Source organism: Lolium perenne, chromosome 2 (genome assembly GCF_019359855.2).
Source record: "Lolium perenne isolate Kyuss_39 chromosome 2, Kyuss_2.0, whole genome shotgun sequence".
Classification (NCBI taxonomy): Eukaryota; Viridiplantae; Streptophyta; class Magnoliopsida; order Poales; family Poaceae; genus Lolium; species Lolium perenne.
Window position 1 is genome coordinate 321,295,485 of NC_067245.2, and position 18,998 is coordinate 321,314,482.

Sequence of the window (18,998 nt, forward strand, 5' to 3'; positions counted from 1 at the left end):
TCATCGAATTTGGCTGGCGAATCGCGATCCGATCGAGGCCTATACGGTTGCGCTGCCGATCGACTTTGGAAGTTCTGGAGAGGGTAGGACACGGCTAGGTTTCGTGGCTGATCGTCGGCGTTCTGCCGATCTTGAGATGAGATGCCGTCGCACCTCCCCACGTCGGCGTACTTCTTCATCCGTCGAGGACGTCGAGTGCGCTGTCATGAGCCTCCACGCAGTTTGACGTAGAGACTGGAGGAGGCGGGTTCCACCATGGCGGCGCCGCTTTTCTCCAAGACTTCCTGGCAGAGAAGGCGGCCAAGGTGATGCACATGGCCTCCATTGCCGGCGCCAATAGGGGGTGGCCGCTGTCACGGGATCGAGTCGGCACCGCACCTGCAGCCATGCCTAGCTAGCGAGCCGTCGAGGTCGCTGTCTTCGTGGATCGGCATCACTTTCGCCCTGTGATTTTGGCAGAGATCACTCAGAATCGTGGTGCAGGTGTAAGACGATTTGCTGGTTCGTATTGTATATCGCTGTAGTCTGTAGAGCACTTCAAATTTCTAATGATTGATCACGTCAAGGCACTAGCTATGTGAAGCGACTTCATGGACTCCGTTCGATCGAGAGCATCGACCGTGGATTGTTCGAGGTTCTCAAAGAGGCAATCAGGCAAGAATGAACTCCACGAGCTGATCAAAGTAATAGACCAGATGCAGCGTATGATTGACTGTTCAATGCACAAAACTGGTTGCTCTACGTATAGCGTACTAATCGGTTGATCTGCAAACACTGGGAGCTTCCTCCTGAATTAGCCTTGCGCTACGGCGGCCGTCACTTGCTCCTGGTACTCACCTCAGTCGCGGAGGACACATTGTCCACGACACTGCTAAATCGCCTGTTAATGCTTGATGCTTCTATAATTTACCTTCAAATCTAGATCTCAGAGTTTACACCGATGGTAAAGGCAAACATCACATCTTTGCAGATATGAGCTCCAAACATATACTATGCATCTGGATTCTGCAGTCTGCAAGAAATCATATATAGACGGGATGGACAAAAATTTAAATCGGCAGTTAATTTCTTCATTGTCATTGGACAAGCTAGCTGGTAGTGGTGGATGTCTCTGCCTGCTTAACCTGAAGGGATGCGCTGGCCCGGCCTAAAGAATCTGAATTTGCTGCAGCCCCCTATGCAGTCGAGTTAGAGACTGTCTGTGCTGCTTCTTCATGTAAAGAACTGAATATATTTCTCAGTGTATTAGTTACGTGAAAAATACAAGTTTTAGGTATGCCTCCCAACAAAATGTTGCTTTCTTTCTTACAACCCGTATGCAGTTATTTTTTCTACATGCTGTGATCATTGTTCTTTTGAAGAGTCAATTCTTACCCTGTGGATAATTATTTATTGGCTAGCTCAATTATATGTTGCTTTCTGATTAGATGTGTCATTTTCTCAATCATGTTTATTGATATAATTGTTTTCAACTCTAGATAAAACTATAATAGTGTTGCTCCTCTCAGCTCAATTCCTCGATTTTTTAAGCATCGACTTTTGTTCGGGTAGATCACCATCATAACAAGTAGTAGAATTAAATTGTGGATATGGAACATGTACCAAGTTTAAATTAAAATATGGGCGGTGCCTTACAAGTTCCGCGGTATTATAAGTCGATAAAGCGGCGATCTCGTAGACTCAACTTCTCATGATTAACCATGTTTGTAATGAATAGAAAAAAGGTGACCACCTTCGTCGATGGTGGATTGGTGGAACATATGAAAAGTGTAGTCAAAAATGATTCGCTCGAGTGTTTGTGTTTTCTGTTTCCCGGTGCAACGCACGGGCATTTTTCCTAGTTATTACAAAAAGGGGAATTGGAGAAAGGGAATTGAAAAAGGGTCACGCTGAGCGTCCCCCGGGGGATTAGATTTTTAATCCCCCGGATGGACAGCCGTTGGATTAGCTCGATTGGACCGTCCAGATCATGACACGTGTCACAGTATACCTCAGTCCCACTTTTGCTACCATAATGTACCAAAGTAGCAAAAAACGGTTCGTTTGTAGCAAAATCAACACAATTGTAGCAAAACACGGTTCACCCAAAATACACACAGATCTCGTCGGAGACTCGCCGGAGACCTCGCCGGAGACGATGTAGCGAAAATGTTGTACTATTGTAGCAAAAAAATTATGGTATTGTAGCAACACCGACCTCATCGGAGAGCTCGCAAAAAAAAACTCGCCGGAGATATCACCCGGGAACTCGCCGGAGGCGTCGCCGGGAACCTCACCGGAGACATGGTAGCAAAAAGAATATGCTAAAGTAGCAAAAAAACACAAAAATTGTAGCAGCTTTTTTTGCTATTGTAGCAAAACCGATCTCGTCGAAGTCTCACCGGAGACCTCTCCGGAGAACTTGTAGCAAAAACGTATGCTATTATAGCAAAAATCAAGAAAAAAAAGTAGCAAAAGTGACTTAGTCGGAGCCTCTCGCCGAAAACCTGGGACCATGAATTTTATGTGAATACAGCAAAAACACATAATCAAAATAGCAAGAAAAATATAGGTATGTAGCAAACAACTTATTTTCATGGAAGACATGGTAGCAAACAATTTATACTATATTAGCTCAACCAGAAAAAGAATGTAGCAAAAGAAAATGTTATTGTAGCTATCATCAAACTAGGGTAGCATCCTGGGCCTGTGTATACAGCTATCACATACAAAAAAGAAAAAAAGATGACCAGAGGCCTGGGAGCGGCAAGGTCGAGCACCTGCGGCACTCCGGCCACCATTGGACGACAACACTCCGGCGACGAAGTTGTGGCTGGGAGGGGACGGAGCGGCCGCAGCGCGCCGGCGACGAATACGGTGGCGCCGCCGCCGGCTCGCAGTGGGTGCTATAGAGCGGCGCGCGGCGGGATCCTCCTAGAGCGTGACAGCGGCGGGTGCTAGGGAGTTGTTGAGCGCTACAGCGGGTCGGTCGAGAGCAGCGGCGGCGCGGTCGAGCTCGCCCATGGCTGCACAACGAGCGGCAGCGGCCGCGTCTCCATGAGTGCGCGGGCAAAAGCGGCGGCGTGCGCGGTAGGAGCTCCGGCGGAGTGCGCGGCGGCGCATGCTTGTACACGAGCCCCGGCGGTGGGAGCTCTAGGGCACGGCGGCGGCGCGAATCGAGTGGCGCGCAGCGGCGGTGCGAGCTGCAGGGGCGCGCGACGACGAGATCTCTCGAAATCGCGACGACACGATTTGCAATGCCGGCGGCGCGAGCTGCAGAGGGCGCGGCGGCCGGACTTGGAGGTAGGTGGGGTGCGGCGGCCAGCACAGCAACAAGCTAGGGACCGGGTGCGGCGCGGCGGTGGGGAAAAGCAGTGTCGTGCGGTGTGGTGGTTCCTCTGCTGCGTCCGTGAGGAAGAGATAAGAATTGGAGGAAAGGATGGGTCCCACAGGACACGCGTCAGTCACGCAGAGCGGAGGAACAGAGCGCTGTTCCCCCGGGGGAAGGACAGCGTTTTCCATTGAAAAAAGGAAAAATAGCACAAAAGGGAATTGATTTAAGTTGGCCAGATATCACGCTACCCGAAAAAAGGAAACTAAAATCACGCTAGCTATAAAAAAAGGAAACAAATATCGCGGATATCACGCTACCAGAAAACAAGGAAACTAAAATCACGGTAGCCATAAAAAAAGGAACGCTAACGATAAAAAAGGAAACCGGAAACCGTGAGAAAATCAGGCGCTAGATAAATACGTAGAATCAGGAGAAACGATAAGAAAGGAATGAATTAAATGCGTGGATTAGAGGAAACGACAAAAGGAAACCGTTGGACATGGGCCCCCCGCGGGATCGAAGGAAACGACAGAAAAGAAATCGCTCCACGAGATTGATTGTAGGGCTGGAATTCGAGCAGAGCCGAGCCGACTCGGCTCGACTCGCTAAAGCTCAGTCAACAATCGAGTTAGCTCGACTCGACTCGTTTAATAATTGAGTTCAAATTTGAAACTCGGCTCGACTCGCAAAGCTCGCGAGTAACTAATGAGTAGCTCGTTTAAAATTTTCAAATAAAATATGTAAAACATATAATGCATTGTTCCTAAATATTTGGGCATGAATGATGCACAATAATCATTATAATTATGGTATCGGACCAGTATAAACTACAACAATAAATATATCCTGAGTATAAGGTCGCCATGTCGAGAAAGAACAAATATACTTGCCCAATATGATGGGCTGGGGCCGACACGACACTACTTGCTCATTTCAGGCTAGATTAATTTGTTTTGCCAGATTATACAAACTACTATTTATTTTTACCGAGCTAAATGAGCTACTCGCGAGTTTCATGAACTCGACTCATTTAGCTTGAACTCATTTAACGACAAAATTTAAAACTCGGCTCGGCTCGTTATACATCGAGTTCGAGTCGAGGCGAGGCGAGTCGCGAGTTACTCATTTAGCTCACGAGTTTCGAGTTTTAATTCCAGACCTAATTGATTGCTTGAGCGGTCGAACGCCACGGAGGGGATTCGGTTAAGAATACGTGTAAAGGTATTGTATCGTAGTACGACTAGAATACATGACGCGTTTAATTAGTCATATCAACCAGTAGCTAGACACAACGCACGTGGCGCATTTTCTCAAGGCTGAACTAGCATATAAATTTTCCGTCGGGAGCCACGAGCAAGTCCCGCATCTACCAACACAAATACGAATATTACAGAACTTGTTACATGGATATCATAAAGAAAGAGCGAACCACGCTCATGGTGAAAGCTAAAGAAGAGTATTACTTCCGTGAGAACCAGTATGTATTATGCTTGAAGAACTTTTTCAGTTGTATAATTAAGACGTCCTCGACAAATCTCTCGTAAGTTGCTATTATCTGTAAGTGATTTATTTATGTAATAAAGTCTCCATCTTAGTTCGTTCATTGCGTGTAATTATCCTCACTGTATTTTTTTGTACGCTATTCATGCATAATGAAGATTCAAGAATGTAAAATACGGATAATATATGCCATTGCGTTCATTGACCCATATACCGTTAATTGGCTTACGGTACCAAACCACGCAAAGGACACAGAGTATAACTTGCTAAGGTTTTAAATTGGACAAAATGAAAGATCGGAAATACTATTTCATTACAGCTTCTCGTAGGTGTTATTGTCTTGTATTTTTTTTTGCTTACTCGATGTTTAGTGTAATTGATGAGTTATGCATGTCTGCGAATATAAATGTGTGCGACTTCCACTGGATTACGCTAAGCATTCAAGTTGGCACTGGAAAAGTTGATATCATTGACCCCCAATACCCTGAGTTGTACGAGAGCATCATTCTTGTGCTCTAGCGGCAATTTCAATCATTATCGCACTATATCGGCCTCTTTCGTTCATTTCCTCGTATCAAATAATTAATAACTTCTTTATTTATTTTCTTTGACGCAGGGTTTGAAAAAAGTTCATCAAGGCGGTTGTCGGTGAATGGAAACCGGAGATGCGCTTTTCACGAAAGCATGTAAGTAGTACTAGGTCCGCGCATCTCTTTAATTTTAGTTTCAATACGATTATCATTCTTGACTACTAGGTCCGGTGATTAAATTAGATTTTTGTAAAGTGGTTGAGGCAGACACATGTGACTAATTTATGTGCATTCTACGTTTGCGAGTAATCTGCATCACGGGCAGTGAGTGGTGCATAGCTGATTTCCTTCAAGTATGTAAACAATATTCATAATTTTATTTCATTAACATCAATTGTGTCGAGTTTCATTCATAATTTCTTTTACGATGATTTGATATATATTCACACAACTCATATATTCATATCTATCTCCTTATTTTAAAGAACGATAAGTTGTGGGAACAGCTCGTACCGAAGGACCGCGTACAAGCAATTCAAGAGGAATTAACGGGATTCTTTCTTGCGGAGGTCATATATCCAGCCGGAGAATTCCATTGCCGCTAATGCCTCCATATAATTTAGTGATCTCCATGTAATTAGGTAGAAACTATGCCAAATTGTATATATGTATGCTCGATCCTAAGAGAAATTATATTATGTATGCATCAATGTGTACAATATGTAGTAGCATAAAATATGTATACGAAAACTAGTTTGAAATAAAAAAAGAATTGAAACACAAAATGAAAAAGAATTGAATGAAAAACACAAAATAAAGGGGCTAAAACCCTAAACCATACTGCGTTATTTCGTCCCGGTTGGTGTTACAGCTCGAGTGTTCCACATCGGCCACGTGAAGGGCCTTTAGTCCTGATTTCACAGTCCTGTTGAACAGCCGGGACTAAAGGTCGCCCTGAACCAGGACTAAAGGCCCATTTTCCTATTAGTGATACCTATATATGTAGACAAATTTGTGAAGCTTTTTTAGGAACGGAGGGAGTCGTAATTGTATTTGGGATACCCACACTTAGATACATAATGGAATCAATGAATAACCAATATCAATTCATTTCGTATGGATACAAGTTTAACTATTTTAATGATTTTTTTTATATCAGATGTCTAAATGTGCAAAGCACGTGCAAAATTACTACTTCCTTCGACCCATATATGGGTCCGAGGTAGTAGTTAAAATACATATAGCTCAGTGTACAATAGCTTATGTGTCGACATCTTAAATTAGAACACGGGATTAATGTTGAGCAAGTGGACAAGTTGATTCTCACATTTTTGTTTGAAAAAAAAAACCCGGACAATTTGAAACGTAAAAAGGCGGGGCTATCATGGGCTGGGCTGGTTGACGCTGGCCGCTGGGTGAGTTTGGGCCTTTTTAGGTTCCTTTGTCTTTGTTGGGGCGGAGTTCCAGGGGTTCGTTCACCCATTCCTTGCGATGATGGAATCGCCATCGGCGCGTCGCAGGCGCTCGCCGCCGCCGCCGAATGGAGCCAGCTCCGGGCGCCTTCAGCCGTCTTCAGACCGCATCAGCGCTCTAGCCGACGACATGATCCTGCTGATCCTCGCACGCCTCGGCAGCGTCCGCGCCGCCGCGCGCACCGGCCTCCTCTCGCGGCGGTGGCTCGGCCTCTGGACGCGCCTCGCCGATCTCGCCTTCCGCGCCGACGCGGCCGACAAGATCGAGGCGGCGCTCGCCAGATTCTCCGCCGCCGCTTCGGCCGTGGCGTCCTCCATCCGCATCAGCTTCCCGGTAACACCACGTGAACCGAGCCCGCTGCTGCGCGCCGCGGCGCTGCTCTCGCCGGCGGAGCTGGTGCTCGTCCTCAGGGAGGAGCCTCGGCAGGCGTACGGCGGAGCCGTGGTGCTGCCCTGCTTCCACCGCGCCGCCTCGATCGAGGTCGACGCCGGGCTGCACATCATCAGGCCGCCGCCGGCCGGGGAGTTCCCCGCGCTCGAGAGTCTGTCCCTCGCCGGCAACGTCGCCGGCCTCGGCGCCTTGCTCGGCCGCTGCCCGCGCCTGCGCGTGCTCGCCGTCACCTTCCGCGGCGTCGATCCCGACTCGCTCGATGCCGAGCTCGCCGCGCTCGAACCGGCGGCGGCGCGCGGCCTCGAGCTGTCACTCTTCGGCGTCCACTTTGACACTCGCCACAGACACGGAGTCGACGCCGCTCGATTCCACCGCCTTCTCTGCACCGCGGCGAGGCTGTCGCCGCAGAAGCTCAGGTTCACTCACGATTTTGCCCTGGATATGGAAGCAGCAGCCCACCTGCCCTGCTTCCACCGTGCCACTTCGATCGAGCTCGACGTTGGGTTGCTCAGGATCAGCCCGCCGCCGTCCGGCGATTTCCCTGTCCTCGAGAACTTGTCCATTGCTGGCAACATCGTCGACCTCCGCACCTTGCTCGGCCGCTGCCCGCGCCTTCGCATTCTCGGTGTCGTCTTCCGTGGTGTGCTCCATCTCCGCGCGCTCAAAGCAGCTCTCAAGGCACTTGAGGCGGCGGCTGCCGCGCTCGGCCTCACCTTGTCCCTCCTCGGCGTCGACAGTCGCTCCACAGACAATCTTTACGCCCCGGGATTCCGTGATCTTCTCCGCGCCATGGCGAGGATATCAGTGCAGAAGCTCGTATTCACTCACCACTTTGATTCACCCATTGAGGCCAACCTACCTTGCTTCCAGCGTGCCATGTCAATTGAGCTGGATCTAGAAAATGTATACTTCACAGCACTGCTGGATGGCGAGTTCTCGGCGCTCGAGGGGCTGTCCATCTCTGAGGGTTGTAGCATTGTCGACCTCAGCACCTTGCTCAGCCGCTGCCCACGCTTGCGTGTGCTCAAGGTGGCCATGGCTTCGGGTGATGTCACGGTCCACTCGGCGTCGGTGCAGGACCTTCATGTCCATAGTAACACGGAATGCCACACCATCGACATAGTCACACCCAAGCTTAAGAAATTGGAGATGGAGATTTCGGCTGGTAGTGGTAGCGAACTCAGCGTGTCCATCTCAGCGCCTATGGTTGAGAAGGTCTCATGGAAGCGCCGGTACACAACATCGGCTGTGATGTTTGGTTTCTGGCGTCTCGAGTGCGCGAGTCTAGAGAGCGGGCAAGAGCTAGACACATGTGACCCTCGTGTGCATACCTTGTGCTTGCACATATCTTGCATTCTTAGCGTAAGTCAGTCATCTGTGTCCAATTTACTGGAGTTAGGCACTAAATTCAGATTCCTTTAATGCATAATACCTTGCCAACTTGTTTTACAGGGTCGTCTGGGTTCAAGGCCGATCTTAGCAAAGGAGACGGAGAAACTTTTGATTACCAACTTCTCAGTGCTGGACCTAAGACTGTGCACATGTGGGCACATTTTCGGCGCACTGGTGCTGCGTATACTCGGGATGGAGCGGATTCGTGCTGCTACGGAGAAGCTCAAGATCGTCATCCAACCATCGTGTCCACCGGTAACATTCACCCACGTTTAGCTTACAGATGTTGAGCAAAAATCTGGTTTCGATATGGTCCCAGTTGTGGAGCTAGCATAAATCAATAATGCATTATAATGTCCATCATTTTCTTAAGCAGAGACGAGCTTGCTCAGGAAATTGTCCTTGTGCTAACCCCAAGAACTGGAGAAGGCAAAGTATCTCCTTGCCATGCCTCGATGAATTGGAAATCGACGGGCTCACCGGTGAGGACCACGAGATTGACTTCTTAGGCGTTATATCCAAATGCTCGCCGATGCTTAAAAGAGTGACGGTCAAGCTGGCATGTACTTTTGGAGATTGCAGCACCAAAATCTACAACTGTTTCGTGGCGTATCCTTCCGTGAATTGCCATGTCTATTCGAGCTCTGGTAATTTAGTTGAGCAAGCATCCGGTTAGCGTGTCGTCGGACGAATAAGATTGTTTCCTATCAGAGATATGAAACTATTGTTTTTTTTATACTTGCCAGATATTCTTTTTAAGTGAGGGAGATGCCACTATATATGTAACTGCTATCCATGTGTGGTGTTATCAGAACCTTAGCTGATGGATGAAATGAGTTGGACATTTTAACTTTCAAAGTGAGGGAGATGCTACTAGATAGTTCTTCGCTGGGTATCTCGATTACTGGGAACAGGGTGTTTGTATTGATCAACATGCTCCGAGTGACCCACTGTATACAACTCTTATAGATATTGTAGAACGCTTGAAAATGTCTCAGCACTTCAACAATATATACGTCAAAAATGTCTGACCACAATACAACACTGAAACAATATACTGATGATTGACATGAAAGAAAATGCTGACTAAGGGGTGACCTATCGATAACAGGCTAGATGTAATACAAATGGACAGAACAGAGCATTGCCGGTACGTATCTAGATCTATATTAGTATCTAGATACATCCAAATTTGTTTAAAGTCGAGACAAATGCCACATGCCAAGTAACTACATCCACCTCTTTCTGAAGCTTCATCAGGTTACTCGAGGCGCTGCTGAACTCCATGTACAAGCTGCTTGGAATGGTTCACTTGACAAGTACTCCTACATGAACAATTTGGCTTCCCATAGGAGAAGAACGCTAGCCTATAATTATCCTCAAGGTGACCCCCTTTATGTCACGCCGTTACTGCTTTGAGCAGATCTGATGTCACATAGTACCCTGCGACACGCTTCCAGCAACCCTTGTAAGGCTGTGCACATACAAGACCACAGCTTCTCGAGAGCTTTCACATGGTACATATCCGGCTGGCTTGTCCATTAGCCTCGATAGCTTACTTTCCTCACGCTCGCTCAGCTCTTATTGCAGTTTGGGTGCCATGACCAACGCCCACTTCATACAACTTAGTAGGAGTTGCAACCAGGATCAGCACCCAAAAACCAAGAGGTTAGGCGAGTGATACTGTTTAATATTTCAAGTACACAATCACTGTTCGGACAAATGTAAAGTCGACATGACCAGCACAATGAGCACATACATTGTCATTGCAGAAATTAGTGAGTTATCCCTTCTACTAAAATGATGAAACCACGAGGCACGAGGGCATGTGAACATGTTCACTGTTCATGTAAGTGAGACAGTAACATGAAAACTAGTGCTAAGATTCTAAAGATGATGAACACATGCAACAAAAAATAATTTCTCCAAGGTCCTTGTCTGTGTGCTAATCCCCATTTTAAACAGTGACCGGTCCCGGTAATTTAAGAAAACAAGATCTAGCTACAGCTTTATAAGCAACTATAAGTACCACACAACTTGACATCTCATGTTGAACAGCTTCACAAAGGCTCCACACTTTGCCTAGTTTAGTTTTCGATGGCCAAGCGCTTAAAGCATTTGGTATTACCATGTACACTTATCTGTTGTTCAGTACAAGCGATGCTGCAGTCCCCAGGATGGGGCATTTTAGCTTAACCAGGCTCTGAGCACATGACATGCTAACTCAACCAGCCCCTTATTCATTGGGGACAAACCACCGCCGGTCCCCAAGATCCACAGCCCCGAAGGATCTCCAAAAGCCATTGCATGCTGCTTGAGTTCATTGGAAACCTGGAGATGAATGAAAAGGCAACCATCTTTCAGCTGACAGTTCCACCATGGCTAACTAACTACTCATGTTTGCAGGATAAAAGTAGGGCACTTACATGCGAGATGAAGGTCTCCAAAGAGAGTGAAGCACCAAACAAAGAGACCAGAGAAGAACAATCAAAGCTCCGACCGAAGGGCAATTCTCCAATTGTAATATTCAAGGACTTCAGCTCAAGAAATTTACTATAAACATTTGGTGAATTGATCACCTACACAATAGTGTCAGATTAGTTATAATTCCAATTACTAGCTTATAAAGAATCATTAAGCAGACCTACAGTTTTAGAGCATACCTCCCTGCTTAGCATGCTGCATGCCAGTTCTGCTCGAGTATCACAACCAAAATCGGTACAGTTCATGTGCAAGTTCTTCACTTGCAATGTTTCTCCAAGTGAGATTTGTACCTTGAGCTTACCTAGAAAGTGAAATCTGGAGAGATTTGGAGCTTTGCTCTCTATCACTCGCAGCTTGCTGCATTCATGCACCTCAACGTGGCTTAGCCGCTCAAGATGGCAAGGTATCTTCAAGTAGCTTACTTTGTTGCAACAATTAAGTGAAAGCCGTTCTAAAGCTGGCGAACTGGAAAGAAGGCTCCATAACTCGTCCCCTGTAGTACGCACCATAACCAGCTCTAATTTTGTCAGGCTTCTCAAGCAACAAAGCCCAGGTGTAGGATGAAAGGAACAACCGGCAAGGAAAAGATGACGAAGCGAGTCTGCCATCCCATTCGATAAAAGTGTGCACGGGAACTTGTATTTGTGACTATCTAAAGACACGGCAAGGGTGAGTTCTTCAATCGCTGGTGTAACAGTAATTTGAAGCCATCTATCGATATAATCAGAGTCCTTGGCATTGTAATTTGGAACCATCCTGAGTTTGAGTTTTCTCAGACCATTGCCGGAGTGGTTTCTAAGGATGTGGTCAATTTTGCTTCTGAAATCCATAGTTGTTTCCTTTTGATGCACATGTTCGTCCAAGCCCAATGTTTCCCTACTCAAAATTAGGTTGGGATGGTGTTTCCAAGAATAGCGAAAGGATTGAGACAGGCAGGCGGCTCGGGCAGCATCTCTCAGAGGCATTAAGGAATGTATATGATGCCACATGTCCTGCATGCACAAGCATCAGAGAAAAGCTCAACATCAGCACTGTAAAATACATGCCCATGATTGCACACAGTGCACCATGTTGCAGAGATACAACGCGTTGGAAACCATGGTTAGTATATTGAGCATCTTTTCCCAAAAGTTTTGGCGGTGGTTTTTGGTACGAAAAAGACACCATTGTCAGTGCTACCAAAAACAACATGATTAATTAACCTCTATGAAAAGTCAAAATCTATGTCTAACTGATATGGTCCTACTTTATTTGGGTAAATAAGTGTCATATCTGCAAAGCCTGGTGAACATCAAAATCACGTGTTCCAGGGGATTTTGATGCCACTGTAAATAACTCAAGTGCTTTCATCGACTTGGTAATCCACATTCCGTTATTTTTATTTCAGATTTTGGTACTCCTTTAGCCCAAATAACTAATAAGTTATCGCAGGTTTAGGCAAACCTGCGACAACTAATTTGGGCCGGAGGGAGTACCAATTTAGCTTCCATTTGTTGGGGATTTTGTTGCAGGGTCGGTAAGGAGGGGGGGGGGGGGGGGGGGGTTGAGAGAAATGGTCTGGTCCATATGGTCAATTTCCACCTTGCATGTCAATGAGACAAAGACAACGGACAGTACTGCAGTTCGGAAATGGAAGGTGGTACGATTGTCATACAACCAGGAGGAATTTGGTCATCCCTTTCAACATCACTGACCAGAAAGAGATGACACTAGTGAAGAGCAGTGATTGTGTATGTGTAGTGAACAAAAAAACAAAGAAGCCTCCAGCTTTCTTTAGTGAGAGAAGCAAAAACTCCTTTTGTGCAAGATTATATGGTAGCACCTTGAGCTTAACAACAATCAACAACCAAAGTAATGATTATACGGTAGCACCTTGACCTTAAGAGCAATCAACAACCAAAGTACTGATATACATAAACACTCAAAGTCAGAGAACCCGACAAAACAGGAACTCCTAGTGATCTGGAAAATATGATGGAAGTAGCTTTCTTAAATAACGTGTAAGGTGTGGGAGATGCTGCAAGAAGTTTGTTCTGAGCTAGATGAGGTTGACATCCCTCAACAGTTTCCGAAGGCTCTCATTTCCCCCATCATAGCTCTCACGCGTGAACAGTTCCTTGCTTGGCTCTCGCCGCCGCCCGGGCCTCTCTGATGCCCTCTCCGCCGGATTAGCCGGTCGGAGCTGGGCTAGGAGGGGCGCCGGCGTAGTTAGGTCTAGGTGTAAGGTAGTTTTGGGCTCTATGCCCGGTAGTCGGAGCAGATCTCATGGTCATGGCGGCCAGATCCAGAGATGCCTAGGGTTTCTCTCTCTTTGTGCTCCTCCGGTCGGAGCTGGCGGCGGCGGAGGGGAACGCAGTCTCCTTGAATAAAATCATGGTCGTCATCCACATCCAGATGCGCGAGATCCTCGACGCGGAGCTTCTCCTGGCCGGGCGTGGCGGCGAGGAGGAGGGGCGGCGGGTTGAGGGCTACAATCCGGTGGAGCTTCTCCTGGACGGCTGTGGAGGCGAGGGGGAGAAGCTATGCTGGGCTTCATCCTCGGCATTGACGACGTGGAGGTTCGGTGTCTGGGCGACAGCTTCTGCTCCCCTGGTATCTCTCTCCCTCTTTGGCCATCATGGCGATGGTGCGGAGGGAAGGGATGCTGTGAGGCAAACTGCTGCTGCTCAGCTTCTTTCTTGGAAGGAAATCGGCATGCGTGAGGTGTGCGTTCTGGAAGCGGTTCGTGTTGGAGTTCATCAGCGACGGCGAAGGGACGCCGGGGCTATCTTGGGCGAAAGAAGCCACTCCATGTCGGGAAGCTTTGTTCTTCTTCGACTCCTTATCCTCTGCGTGAGGATCTTCATCAACCCCACTCCGGGAGGCAACGCCAGCGACGTCCCAAGTGGCATGTTCCCCGGCAGCGACGACGGTGCCTGGAGGTGGTGGTTTCAAATCGGCGGCGGCGACCAAGTACCTGATCGCGTTTTCGCGAATAGATCTAGGGTGTTGGTTGTAAAAAATCAGCCATGTGTTGTATTTTCCTTTTCTCCCAGGGGGCTGTTTGTAACCTTGTACCGTCCGTTCGTTTAATCAAAGCTTCCAGGCCCCTCGGGGCCATTCCCTTTCATCAAAAAAAAAAAAAAGGTTGACATCCCTCATGTACTACTGTTGGAAGAGGCCAGGCGCAAGTTGTCCACTGAGGAATCTCCTAACCCTTAACACAAAAGAGGCACCAGCCAGCGATGCTCCAGGAAATCTACATGGAACTACCAAAAAGATAACAGAAAACTGACGCTTGCCAGTGTCATTTGCAGGGGGTTAAATCTGTAACGGCCGGAACAAGACGAAGCTACTAATGAAGTAGCAGATTACAGGATTAAGAAATGAAGTCATGTTCGTTCATGTAGTTAGCACATGTCCACAAATTTATTGACGTACCTCTGGAAGATCTGGACCTGAATACACATCTGTTTTGCCACTCTGAGAAGTATCATCTAGTTGGCAGGGCGATCCTTCTGTGCTTGCCTGGTCACTACTTGATCCACCTGGAACATAATCTCGTTGGCACTTCCTTTTACCCCGCGAAGCAATCAATCCGTCTGCAGTAGCACATGAGTGGTTACGGATCATACGGACAACTTAGCATACACATGCTGAATCCAATCTGTTTCCCTTATCCAACTACAGCGCAAGATCTCTAACAACATTTTAAAGAGACAGTAGTGTATTAGTGTTTGGGTGAAACTCTGGATACCAAAAACAAAGTGACCACCGGCCAGGTCAGAAAGGGAGTCCCAGGATGTGTAGCGAATCATGAAGTTGTCCACTTGTCCTGATTTCAGCCTTGGACTCCTCAACCATGGAAGCCTCCAGCGGAAAACTGGATAAATTAAGTAAAATGTGGACGCATCCTTTATATTTCAGAAAAAAAAACCCGACTCTTTCATGGGTGTTGTCATGGCGAGCATGTTGCATATACAGGTGCTGGTCGGCCAAAGAAGCAGAGGCGCAGGCGCCATTGCCTATTATGCAATCGGAGCTACCGTACGTACTCCATGAAGTAGAAAAATTATCTAACCAAGGGCTAGTGCTAGTCTGGTGTTTGGATTGAAACCGTGCTGTGCGACAGTTTGTGATCCAAGACGCATCAAAGTCGATAGAGGGGACAAACTAACCTGCCATCCAATGAGTAGCGGGACGGAGGAGGCGCCGCTTGAATCCGAGCGTCCCGGTCCTCCGCCTCCGGTTCCTCTTCGCCGGCGTCGGTCGATTCCAAGCTCTCCGGTCGGCGACTGAAACCCTAGTACAGCCCACGCCACCCGCTGCGCCACCCCCGCCCGCCATGGTGTGCCGCACCCTGCCGCTCCCGCTCGCCTGGAATTCCGGTGACGGGTCTGGACCGGAGAACTAACGATTTCGTTTCAGGCTCGTTTGAGGGTAATATATATATCCAGGCTCGTGCTTATTGAACGTGGTGGTTTGTTGGGCCTAGTTTTTTTTTTTACTTGGGCCTCTTACTATTTCTCTAGGTTATTTTTTCTTTTCAGAAAAATGCTATATTTTGGAGATATAAATTATTTGAATTATGGCACTTGGGAAAATAACTGCTGCAAAGTTAGTTAGAAAATACTGTTACAAAGCCTTTTTATTGGATTTATTTTTCCTTTCGACTTTCCACAAGATTCATTAGCTTGAGTACTTTTCTTCTACAAGTTGATTCGCAGGATTTTGAAAAAATAGTAATAACTGCACAAATATAGAATTAAGATAGAACGGGACTTCGGGTGTTTGATTCATGGGAATAAACTAAGCACAAGAATTTTCAAATTAAGGTTAAAACATATGCAAAGATATTAATAAGAATAGTTTTGGATGGATTGTGAAATTCCTGTTTGCTCTTTGAAACATATACCAAAGAATAAATGTTTGCTTAGTAAATGGAATTTCAAACTCCTTACCGAAGAGGGTATGTGGTAGGAAATTTTGCATAACAAATACCTTCATTCTAAAACTCTAGCTCAAGTACAAGCAAAGCCGACGGATTCACCCTTTTGGAAAGGCCTTATGAAGGTGAAATCTGAATTTTTCAGTAGGGGATATTTCAAAGTTGGTGATGGTACTTCGGTACGTTTTTGGGAAGACATTTGGTTAGGGGATATTCCTCTATCCCTTCGATATCCTTCTTTGTACAACATTGTTCAACATAAGAATGTCCTGGTTTCCACAGTTTTGGCTCAAACTCCGCTCAATATCACGTTTAGACGAAGTTTAAATGATCACAAATATAATGAATGGTTGCATTTGTGTCAGAGACTTATTGTTGTTGATCTTAATACGGAGCCTGATAAATTTGGATGGAAGCTTACTGAAACCGATTTGTTTACTGTTAAATCTATGTATCTCGATTGTATGAATGGACATGCTAGATTCTTGCGTAAGTATTTGTGAAAACTCAAAATCCCTTTGAAGATTAAAATATTTATGTGGTTTCTCAATAACAAAATTTTACTTACTAAGGATAATTTGGCAAAGCGTAGGTGGACGGGGTCTCAGAAGTGTTGTTTTTGTGATGCAAATGAAACTGTTCACCATTTGTTCCTTGCATGTCCTTTTGCTAAGATAATTTAGAGGATGATTTATTTTGCTTATAACATTCCTCCACCCACAAGTATTAATAATATGTTTGAGAACTGGTTAAATGGATTTCTAAAGAAAGATAATAATAAAATTTGAATTAGAATTGGAATCTCTGTCATATGTTGGACAATTTGGAGAACTAGAAATGATATCATTTTCAATAATCAAAAAGGTACTAACTTTTTGCAGGTTATCCATCGAGCAGTGCACTGAATCCATTTATGGGCTTTCCTGCTACCTGTGGACCAGCGCAAGGATATGGATACTGGATGCACTCGGTTGCTTTTGGTTACTCAGAACTTGTTTTCCCGGGCTACTGGATGGCGACACAGTAATAGGATAGAGTATGGCTAGTCTAGCTTTGTGTCGTCTTTTCCGTTGGTTGATTCATGTTGCAACTATGTCAGATCCATGATTGTATTTCGTTTTATTCCCGCACTTGAACCTTGAATACTTTTGATATTTGCAATAAAAAGGCCGTGTGCATCAATTGATGCAGAGGCTGGGAATTTTTGCTCCCTTATCGAAAAAAACAAAGAAGAATGCCATGTTATTTTTTCCTTATTTCTATGCTCCATTCTTTTGAGTCAGATAGATGAATACCCTAAAACAATTCATATTCCGGTGTTTTTTGCACTATTCCTATTGATCAACGAGGCCCTATAGACAATCCATATCTCCATTTCTCCCCCTTAAAAGGTATGTTTTTTCATAATAGTACCCCTACTGACTTCGGTTTTAGTAATGACTAAATCCGATTTGATGTGTCTTAGGCTAGCCATACGAGCACGGGCTCAGTTCCACATATTTTGGCATATTAGCTCCACTGGCTCTTAGGGAGAGTGTTCCCACTAAGAGATACCAAGTGAACCAAATACACCATTGGCAGAAGTGCAAACATGGTTAAGTTGGCCTTGTCCATATTTGTAGATGAACCAAATAGAGACGAGAGGGATTATTGTTTTGGTTAGAAGGTGAAGAATTGGATGGCATTAGGCAAATTGTTGTTCGGTTGGAAGCATAACGTTAGACAAGTCACCATGGTTTGAGAGTATTTTCTGTTTTTGAGTTGCAACTCAACATAATTTTCAAATCGGAAAAAAATCCCAGTTGCAGTCCATGTTGCAATTCATGGCACGACGCAATCTAACTTTCTCGGGGTCGACTAGAAATTAAGCAAACTCTGGGTCAAAAGTTGACTGGGAATTGGCAAAATCGATATAAAATTATAAAATTGTTCATATTAAAATACTGGCATTATGGTTTACTATGTTTAATTAGGAATCATTGCACATACTACTAAACTTCAAGATGGACTCATCTTTAAAGTAAAATAAAAAAAGATACAGTAACATCACGCGATCAATCCTATTTAACTGCACCATGGACCATGGTTTTTTTTTTGCACACCATGGACCATGGTTTGCTTCTAACTCCAAAGTAAAAAAATCCATATAAGCTTCAGAATCAATTATTTGAAGGGAACTCTACAGTCCAACACGGCGTGTACGGAAAAGCTAGTGATATGAATCTATGAGGATCTGCAAAGTCATCATATCGTGTCGGGTACATATTTCCCAGGTCCTGAAGCTTGGAGGCGTTCATATGATAGGCCAATCCTCTCCTCATCGACTCGCTCAGATATAAGACTTCTTTGTGGGGATGAAACCCGAGGATGGTGATACCTTCCCTGTACCGCCCTTCAGTTGTACTCCCTCCGTTCTCTTTTAATTGACTCAGATTTAGTACAACTTTGTACTAAATCTGAGTCAATTAAAAAAGAACGGAGGGAGTATCTTTCATGTCGAGAACATCGTCGTTGTCAGAGTCCCACTCGAATCTATCTTCTGGTGGCGCTTGTCCGCCGTAATCTGGAAACCTATCGCAGTAGAAATGATAGTTGACGTCTTCCATGACCCAAGACGCAGGGTTGCCCACCGCCGCGTGGCGGGGTTGGCTACGTAGCCGCAGCTAAGGAGGAGGAGGCCGTTGCAGTGGTCTGCGACGGGGACTGGATCAGCGGTCGGCATGTACTGGTGGAGCTTGCCGCTGACCTTGGCGGACGGCGGCGTGGGGCGGGCCAAGAGCTCCGAGAATGCGTGGTCGTTGAAGCTGAGGAAGATGCCGGCGAGCGGGAGCGGGACAAGTTGCATCAGGCGGTGGCTGTGGATGACGGCGCGCCAGGAACTGTGCACGCACCGCGCCGCGGCGAGGTCGTGCGCGGAGAGACGGTGGAGGATGTCGGCGAGTAGGTCCACCGGTAGCAGCTCCATGGTCGATCTGGCGCGCGATTGCGT

At 46.2% G+C, this 18,998-nt stretch overlaps 3 protein-coding genes across 3 annotated transcripts; 1 reads left to right on the top strand and 2 right to left on the bottom strand.

Moving 5' to 3' along the window:
• Positions 1-6,837: 6,837 nt before the first annotated feature.
• LOC127336636 (uncharacterized) lies at positions 6,838-9,279 on the top strand. The gene is made up of 3 exons (XM_051363472.2): positions 6,838-8,568; positions 8,659-8,853; positions 8,975-9,279. The coding sequence occupies exons 1-3, from the start codon at positions 6,838-6,840 to the stop codon at positions 9,272-9,274; spliced, it is 2,226 nt and encodes a 741-aa protein (XP_051219432.1). The 3' UTR covers positions 9,275-9,279.
• Positions 9,280-10,513: 1,234 nt separating this feature from the next.
• LOC127336635 (uncharacterized) lies at positions 10,514-15,426 on the bottom strand. Its single transcript, XM_051363470.2, has 5 exons — positions 15,240-15,426; positions 14,503-14,663; positions 11,262-12,074; positions 11,025-11,177; positions 10,514-10,929 (listed from the first exon to the last, which is right to left on the bottom strand). Exons 1-5 carry the CDS (start codon positions 15,406-15,408, stop codon positions 10,786-10,788), a joined length of 1,440 nt encoding a protein of 479 aa, XP_051219430.1. The 5' UTR covers positions 15,409-15,426; the 3' UTR covers positions 10,514-10,785.
• A 3,074-nt stretch (positions 15,427-18,500) lies between these two features.
• LOC127329520 (uncharacterized) lies at positions 18,501-18,974 on the bottom strand. Its single transcript, XM_051356027.1, has one exon. The coding sequence runs from the start codon at positions 18,972-18,974 to the stop codon at positions 18,501-18,503; it is 474 nt and encodes a 157-aa protein (XP_051211987.1).
• Positions 18,975-18,998: the final 24 nt, after the last annotated feature.

What these genes read in the sequence shown, in the direction of transcription:
- LOC127336636 (XM_051363472.2), top strand. Translation starts at nt 6,838, where the DNA reads ATGGAATCGCCATCGGCGCGTCGCAGGCGCTCGCCGCCGCCGCCGAAT. An exon ending in ACATATCTTGCATTCTTAGC is followed by an intron (nt 8,569 to 8,658) that starts GTAAGTCAGTCA and finishes CTTGTTTTACAG; the next exon opens with GGTCGTCTGGGTTCAAGGCC. An exon ending in TCCAACCATCGTGTCCACCG is followed by an intron (nt 8,854 to 8,974) that starts GTAACATTCACC and finishes TTTCTTAAGCAG; the next exon opens with AGACGAGCTTGCTCAGGAAA.
- LOC127336635 (XM_051363470.2), bottom strand. Translation starts at nt 15,408, where the DNA reads ATGGCGGGCGGGGGTGGCGCAGCGGGTGGCGTGGGCTGTACTAGGGTT. An exon ending in CGCTACTCATTGGATGGCAG is followed by an intron (nt 14,664 to 15,239) that starts GTTAGTTTGTCC and finishes GTGCTACTGCAG; the next exon opens with ACGGATTGATTGCTTCGCGG. An exon ending in TGGAGACCTTCATCTCGCAT is followed by an intron (nt 10,930 to 11,024) that starts GTAAGTGCCCTA and finishes ATTCATCTCCAG; the next exon opens with GTTTCCAATGAACTCAAGCA.
- LOC127329520 (XM_051356027.1), bottom strand. Translation starts at nt 18,974, where the DNA reads ATGGAGCTGCTACCGGTGGACCTACTCGCCGACATCCTCCACCGTCTC.